Source organism: Priapulus caudatus, unplaced genomic scaffold (genome assembly GCF_000485595.1).
Source record: "Priapulus caudatus unplaced genomic scaffold, Priapulus_caudatus-5.0.1 Scaffold2134, whole genome shotgun sequence".
Lineage (NCBI taxonomy): Eukaryota > Metazoa > Priapulida > Priapulimorpha > Priapulimorphida > Priapulidae > Priapulus > Priapulus caudatus.
In genome coordinates, this window is record NW_014579195.1 from 6,132 (window position 1) to 14,785 (window position 8,654).

General features: G+C 54.6%; 1 protein-coding gene across 1 annotated transcript; it reads left to right on the top strand.

The window, feature by feature from the left end:
* Positions 1–7,021: 7,021 nt before the first annotated feature.
* LOC106818283 (schwannomin-interacting protein 1-like) lies at positions 7,022–7,872 on the top strand (the record flags this gene model as incomplete). The annotated part of the gene is made up of 2 exons (XM_014823004.1): positions 7,022–7,234; positions 7,352–7,872. Coding segments are annotated over 2 exons (729 nt in total), but the record flags the coding sequence as incomplete, so codon positions are not given.
* Positions 7,873–8,654: the final 782 nt, after the last annotated feature.

The following is an 8,654-nucleotide window of genomic DNA, read 5'->3' on the forward strand; positions in this document are numbered from 1 at the left end:
AGAGAGAGAGAGTGTGAGTGAGTGAAAGTGAGAGTGAGTGAGAGGGAGAGAGCGAGACAGAGAGAGAGAGAGTGAGAGTGAGAGTGAGAGTGAGAGTGAGTGAGAGGGAGAGGAAGAGGAAAGGGAAGCAGAAACACCATTTATCCTCTCCTCCCTCGTGACCCGTCGCCATGGTTACGGCGTGGTTTCCCACTCAAACTTCGACTAACGACTCTTCAAAGTTGGAAGACCGCCGCTGGAGAAAATCATTCATCTCGATCGTTTTAATCGCCATATTAGACTCGCTCGTTAAATTCTTTTCCTCGTAAAAAAGTTGCGCTCTCTCGGCAGTATTGCGTCGTCGTCCTTGAATTTCTCAACTATTTCCATCAGAACCTCAAACGCCCCCGCCTCTGAGTCTGAATTGCGGCTCGAATTCGCGGGAGAATCGTCAGCGAGAATTTTGCGAAAAACGCGATTCGAACAAACCTCGCTGGATTTCCCCCCCCCTCCCGCCGCGCCGCGGGACGTCGGCTATTACGATGACGCGAAAGAGGCGGTCGCGGAGAGGCGGCAGCGGGGCGAGTGGTAGCGACGTTCTCTTGTCTCCCGCACTCCGTCTCTCATCATCGTCCCATTGTTCGCCCGCCACTCGAAATCGTAGTCGCTCGAAATCGCCGCCGGTTAAAAGGAAAACTCGGTTTGGCAGAAGAATGCATTGGGAGAGTGGAATTCAAAAATCCTCTGGTGGGCGGTGGTAGGGGTGGGGGAAGGGATGGGGGTGGGGTAGGGGAAGGGGGAGGGGGAGGGGTGGGGTAAGGGAGGGAATGGGGGAGGGGTGGGTGAGGGGTGAGGGAGGGGGAGGGTTTGCTGAGGGAGGAGGATGCGAGTGATGCAGATCGGGATCGATCGGTGGGAGGCTGCGAGTGACGACGCATCTTTTAATTGAATTAATTGCGGCGAGAGCGAATCAGATGCCTGGGTGTGCCTGGGTGTGCCTGGGTGTGCCTGGGTGTGTCTGGGTGTGCCTGGGTGTGCCTGGGTGTGCCTGGGTGTGCCTGGGTGTGCCTGTGTGTGCCTGGGCACCCAAACACACACAGGCACACCCAGGCACACCCAGGCATGCCTGGGTGCCTGGGTGCCTGGGTGTGGGGGACTAGTGATGGGAATTGGTTGGAATTTCATCATTGATCATGGGTTGCACCCAACCAATCGATGATGATCGAAGGTAATCGATTGAATGTTATTAATTGTTTTATATATTAAATACAGTATTTTTTATAGTGTAAATATATAATTAACCCTTCATTAGATTAAAACTGCGAACAAAATTGTCTTCGTAAGACATGTAGTTAAGAACGTTGCATTAAAATTTTTAATTTTAAGTTAGTTTTTAATTAAGGTTACTCATTACTACTCTTACCTAAAACTCGGTCTCTACATTAGACTTATAAATCAAGACTCTGGCATTAGAACGTTCAATTACTACTCTGCGTAATCACTTTTTAATTAAGATTTTTCATTACGAGTAACTACAACTCTCTTTCGACTTTCTCGAAATGCAAGCCATAAATCAAGTCTAGAACATTTAATTATCGACTGCTCATGATTGGCTTTTAATTGCGACTCCTCGTCAGGACATCTAATCGAGAGGCTGTGCCGCCTCCCGCAGGACGCTTTGCCATCGCGCGGTCGTCGCCGCGGCGACCGTCATCCGGCGACGGGCGCGCTAGAGCGGGGCGAATTCATATTGATTGCGAGAAAGCGCGCACGCGCGCGGGAGCGAGGGCGAGTAGAATCAAGGCGATTCACGGGCGAGAGCATTAGCATCCGCGGCGGCGCAGATTAACCAGCGCGGAGGCTGCGGTGCTCCGGGATGCGGCGGATGCTCGCCCCGCATCTTTTCGTGCTCCGCGGGGATGCTGAGTGACCTCCATGACCCGTGTTCAAACCTTGTGTCTATTCCCCTAAGCCCTAACCCTCTCTCTCTACAAACTAAAGTCCTAACCCTCTCTCTGTGTAAAGTGAAGACCTAACCCTCTCTCTGTGTAAAGTGAAACCCTAACCCTCTCTCTGTGTAAAGTGAAGACCTAACCCTCTTTATGTAAACTGAAGCCCTAACCCTCTCTCTGTAAAGGGAAGCCCTAACCCTCTCTCTCTCTGTAAAGCGAAGCCCTAACCCTCTCTCTCTGTAAACTGAAGCCCTAACCCTCTCTCTTTCTGTAAATTGAAGCCCTAACCTTCTCTCTCTGTAAACTGAAGCCCTAACACTCTATCTCTGTAAAGTGAAACCCTAACCCTCTCTCTGTGTAAAGTGAAGCCCTAACCCTCTATTTCTGTAAATTGAAGTCCTAACCCTCTCTCTATGTAAACTGAAGCCCTAACCCTCTCTCTGTAAACTGAAGCCCTAACCCTCTCTCTGTAAAGTGAAGCCCTAACCTTCTCTCTCTGTAAATTGAAGTCCTAACCCTCTCTCTCTGTAAACTGAAGCCCTAACCCTTTCTCTCTACAAACTAAAGCCATAACCCTATCTCTCTCTTTAAACTGAAGCTCAGACCATCGGTGAAGCCCCACGCGTCGGCAGCTGCGCGCTCGCATCCGTGTTTGTCGTCCGCGCGCGCGTCTGAGCAAACGCGCCGACTCGCACTCGAGTCTCGCCTTGTCTCGAATGAGACTCGTTGTCTCGGCGGACCGCCTCGGTTCGTTTGCTCTGGCCGATGAAATTTTATCGGTGCAAATCGTCAGCCGATTAGTGGCGANGATTGGGAGGGGAGACAGGGGAGGGAGGGGGAGGGAGGGGGGGAGACAGAGAGAGGGAGGGGGAGGGAGGGGTGCGCGTGGGCGTGGCAGAGAGCTGGGATGGGGGAGGGGAGAGCGAGGGAGGAGGGGTGGGGAGGGACCGCGGGGAGGCTAGGAGGGAGGGAGAGTGGGCAGGAGAGCTGGGACGGGGGAGGGGGCAGGAAGAGAGGAGGGAGGAGCACGGAGCACACAGAGACAGACAGAGACAGACAGAGACAGAGAGCGCGCACTCGCGCAAGTAACACATTAAAAATCGTCATCAATAACAAGAGAGCAGGCGCGCGCGCGCGTCGCTTTCAGTGCAGTCTGCTTGCCGCCCCCAGGCGGCGGCTTTGCTAAAGCAGTTCTCTTACACAGACTCTCACTACAGCAGCATTCAGTCTATACATGGTTCTATCGGTGGCTGTCTCTATGTAGAACGCGTGAGAGTCTCCTCTCGTTGCTGTAGTTGTAGTGGGTGGAGCAGAGATGCTGATGCTGCTGCTGATGTTGTTGTTGTTGTTGTTGCTGTTGCTGCTACTGCTGCTTTTACTGCTGCTGCTGCTGTTACTGCTGCTGCTGGTGGTGTGGTGGTGGCGGCGGCGGCGGTGGTGTTGTTGTTGCTGCTGCTGCTACTGCTGCTGTTACTGCTGCTGTTACTGCTGCTGCTGGTGGTGTGGTGGTGGCGGCGGCGGCGGTGGTGTTGTTGTTGCTGCTGCTGCTACTGCTGCTGTTACTGCTGCTGTTACTGCTGCTGCTGCTGGTGTGGTGGCGGCGGCGGCGGCGATGGTGATGGTGGCGGTGGTGTTGTTGTTGCTGCTGCTACTGCTGCTGCTGTTACTGCTGGTGTTACTGCTGCTGCTGCTGCTGCTGCTGTTGCTGCTGCTGCTGCTGCTGTTACTGCTGCTGCTGCTGCTGCTGCTACTATTGGCTATTGCTACTGCTTCTAATAACTAATCGATAGTAACTTTAATCGATGCATGCTGTGCGTTACAAGTTGGACGTTTGACACAATGTGGCGCGTTACAGATATACGCCCTGTTCATCTCCCTTCACCACTGCTACCACCCACTCCCCCCCTGCTACCACCCACTCCCCCACTGCTACCACCCACTCCCCCACTGCTACCACCCACTGCTACCACCCACTCCCCCACTGCTACCACCCACTCCCCCACTCCCACCACCCACTCCTCCACTGCTACCACCTATACACTCCATATCACCACCCGCTATCCTCTCCCCCGGCCTCAGCCCCCTCTTTCCCTCTGCCACCCCCTTCCTAGGCCGCCATCCCTCTTTCCCTCTGCCACCCCCTCCGCCTGCCGACACCCCATCTTCCCCTCTGCCACCCCTTCCACCGGCCAGCACCCCTCTCACCTTCTGCCACCCCTTTCCCCGGCCAGCACCTCTCTCACCCTTTGCCACCCCCTCCCCCGGCTGACACTCCATCTTCCCCTCTGCCTTCCCCTTCCCTCTGCCACCCCCTCCCCCACCTTCCGCCCCTATTCCCTTCTGCCACATCCTCCTTCGGCCAGCACCCCTCTCACCCTCTGCCACCCCCTCCTCCGCTCTCAGTCCATCCATTCACTCAGCCATCCCTCCCCCTGCCGCCACCCCTCTTCCACTCTGCCTTCTCCTTCCCTCGGCCCCCTCCTCTGCCCCCAGTCCATCTTACCCTCAGCCACACCCTCCCTCTGCCGCCACCCACTACCCCCGGGCCGTCATCAGTTCGATGACGTCAACAACGTGTTGCGGTGACCAGTCACGATTCCAGGAAGCTGGAATTCGCCGCGCGCGTGCTCGCGGGACCGAAATCGCCATCGTGCGGCGCTCCCGGGATGCTGCGGATGCGGTTGATGCGGTTGCCGTGGCGATCGATCGTGCGCGGATGCTGCGCATCCTCGGATGGCCGGCGTCAATTTTAGCATTGCGGAATTTGTTCGAGTTGCAAATGAACGATCAACTGGAGAGGAGAGGAAGGTGGCGTGTGGAGGAGGCAGGAGGGAGGGGAGGGAGGGAATAGGTAGAGAGGAAGAGGGAGAGAGGGCATGAAGGGAATAGGTAGGGAGGAAGAGGGAGAGAGGGCATAAAGGGAATAGGAGGAGAGGGAGAGGTAGCGAGGAGGAAGAAAGAGATGGGGCATGAAGAGGGAGCAAGGCAAAGAAGAGGGAGGGAGGGTGGGAGAGAGGGATGGAGGGCAGGAGGGTTTTAGGGAGGGAAATAGTATGTCAGTGGATGGATGGATGAATGCATGGATGGATGGATGGACGGATGGATGGATGGATGGATGGATGGATGGATGGATGGATGGATGGATGGATGGATGGATGGAATGTATGATCTGAACTGAGATTGGATGGGTGCATGGATGATGGAAGGGTGGACGTTGGAATGGATTGCTGATGATGGATGTGGACATGGAGGATTATGATGGATGGAATGATGGATGATTGGATCGCTGATGAATGGACTGCAGGATGGGACATGGATGATTGCGCTGGATAATGGATGGTGCATGATAATGGACACATTTGATGTGACGGCTGTATGCATTGGTTTGGATTGGACTGATCGAAATGAGGGATGGATGGTGGGATGATGGTGGCCATCGAAATGACGGACGATAGAGCATACCGACTAACGAATACACAACACGACGGATGGACGATGGATCAGGACCGAGCGCGCCAGAGGGTGCTGGCCAGGGAGGCTGCATCACCATCGCTGATATATGCACTACATGTTGGCTGGCGGGGCGTGCCGATGATTGCCGCTGGCTAATTAATACGCTGGCAATTATCTGCTTAAACAAATGTCACTGTTAACCAGTAATCCGCTATATTTACCTCATTCAATTCCGCGCATACTCTGCAAATCCAGACATCAGCTCATTGATTCGCATATTCTGATCCTGGCCATCCGCTTGGCAACTGCATCGCAACCCCATATCGCCATTAATCCATCCCACTCAGGCTCCTACAATGTGATAAGTATCCATCATGCGGCATATATGCTGCAATTCCATCCCACACAGCCCATCCATTCGCCACGACATCCATCCATCATCAGCCTCTACAACACCAGCTCTTCCATTCATCCAACCATGCCATTCCATCCATAGCCACAAGCAGCGCCAATTATACATTTCAAACCAACCATTAATTTTATCCATCCATCCATCATCCATCCACCCCAATTGCCATCCATCCATCATCTATCCATCATCAGCCCGGCCTTCCATTCATCGCCATTCCATCCCACTACCACCAGCCATCTATCCATCCATCCTATCCCATCCATGTCCATCCATCCATCCAACCTCCTGATCCACCGCAGCTCCCTCTCAGTGCCACTCCATGGCATCCCATTCGCCATCCATCCAATCCATCACATCCATCCACATCGCCATTATAGTCCATCCATGTCATCCATCCATCCATCCCATCCATCATACAATCCACCCCACATCCATACCATTGACCATCCATCCATCCATGTCCATGCCATCCCATCACCATTCCATCCACCATCCATCATCCCCATCCTCCATCCGTACCATTCCATCCATCCATGCCGTCCCATCCATCCATCCATACCCGTCCTAATCTTTATCCAACCATTCCATCCATCCAATCCATCACCCTCTTCCATCCTGTCCACCATCCATTCCATCCTCGTCCATCGCATCCATCCATCATCCATCCATATCTTCCGTCCATCCACCCTCCACATCCATTCGTCCATCATGCCATCCATCATCGTCCATTATCCTCCTATCATCCACCATCCATTCATCCATTCACCCATCTATCCACATATATATATATATATATACATGTATATATATATATATATATAAACTATATGCTTGCATACGTACGTAGCTACATAATCTGATAGCTGGGATGTAAAGTAAACCCCGCTCCACACACAAACACACTAATTAGTGATCACGCTAATATGCCGTGATAGCTGCTCATAATTTATTCACGTTTGAATAATTGAATGACGGATTATACGGAAACGGCAATTCCGCCGGGGAACGCCGCGAGAAACGCGAGCCGTACAATGGCGATGATGCGTTGCCACGGCAACGCACGACGGATGATGCGCGGTTGCCGGGGTAACTGCCGGCATTTTTATTTTTATTCGCGTCCAATTTCTCATCGTCTGTACTCTCTTTTTTTTCTCTCTGTTTGTATCTGGCTCATCCCGTTCGTTGTCACGTCGACTGACGCTCTCTTGTTTTCTCTCGCCCGCAGGAAGCGAAGCGGAAGCCGAACGATCGCGAGGCGATTCGTCGCAAGCTCGCGATGGCGCCCATCGACGACGACGAGGACGACGCCTCGCCCGCGCCGGCGCCTCCTTACGGCCATCTTTACGCCGGGTTCGGTGGCGGCGGCGGCGCGGCGCGCGGCGCAAAGCTGAGCCTGCAGCGCCGCCTACAAGTCGGCGCCGACCTCCAGATCTGCTTCGTGAACGAACCCTCCCCTCCCGCGCCTCCTCCCCCCCGCCCTCCCGCTCCGCACGCCTCCTCCGGGTTCTCCTCATCCTCCCCCTCCTCCCCGTCGTCGTCCCCCTCCCCCTCGCAGGCCTCCGACGACGCGTCGCCGCCGCCCGAACACAAGAACGTCTACCGCTGCAGCGGCACGATGGAGCAGCTGAGCCGCACGAGCGCGGCTCCGCCGCCAGAGGGCGCCGCGGGCGACTTCTTCGTGGCGCAGGCGCGGCTGCAGGCGGAGGCGCGCGCCGCGCTCGAACAGGCGTCGCACATGGCGCGCATGCAGATGGAGGTCGAGCGCGAGCGGCGACGGCGCTCGCCGATCGCCGACCTCGTCCCGCTCGCCGCCGCCGCCGCCGGGGGGCGCCGCCGTCTGCCGCGGCACGCGCTCGCCGCGCTCAACGTCGCGCAGCTGCAGGTGATTGTCAACGACCTGCACGGCCAGATCGAGGCGCTGAACACGGACCTCGTGAAGCGGCTGCTCGAGCGAGACGAGCTGCACATGAGGCAGGACTCGATGCTGGTCGACGTCGAGGACCTTACGAGACGCGCGCGAGACCAGGCGGAGCGCGCCAAGCTGAGACGCCGCCTCGAGATGGCCGATTAGAGAGGAGGGGGTGGGGGAGGAGGAGAGGGGGAGAGGGGGAGAGGAGAGGGGGAGAGGAGAGGAGGGTGAGAGGAAGGGATAGGATGAGGAGATGACGAGAGGAGGAGAGGAGAGAAGGGGAGGAGAAGAGGAGAGGGGGAAGATTAGAGAGGAGATGAGGAGAGAGGAGGGGGAGAGGAAGAAGGAGAAAGAGGAGGAGGAGAGGAAGGGTGGATGAGCAGAGGAAGATGAGAGGGGGAGGGGAGATAAGGGGGAGGAGAAAAGGAGAGGGGAAAGATTAGAGAGGATATGAGGAGAAAGGAGGGGGAGAGGAGGAAAGGGAGAAGAGGAGAGCCGAAAGGGGAGTTGGGGGAGTTGAATAAACTTTAGGGAAGGTGTTAAAAGTTAAACATGGATTCCACGGAGAAATCTTGTCTCTCTCCGTTTCTTTCCAGCTCTTTGTCTCTCTCTCTCTCTATCTCTCTCTCTCTCTCTCTCTCTCTCTCTCCTCTCTCTTTCTTCTCTCTTTCTCTCTCTCTCTCTCTCTCTCTCTCTCTCTTTCGCTTTCTTTCTCTCTCAATATATCTATCTAGTCTCCTAGTGTATGCCAATACTTAATGCATTAGTAGAGAAGTGATAAGCATGTAATGGCCTGATAAACAGCTATGATCCATGATTAATATAAATCTATAGTATGCGGTTGTGTAATTACGGTTGTACTACAGCATGCATCACATGTACGCGCATATATATATATTATATTATATATATATTGCTCATGCATGATGCATGCTGGATTTCTGGGGGC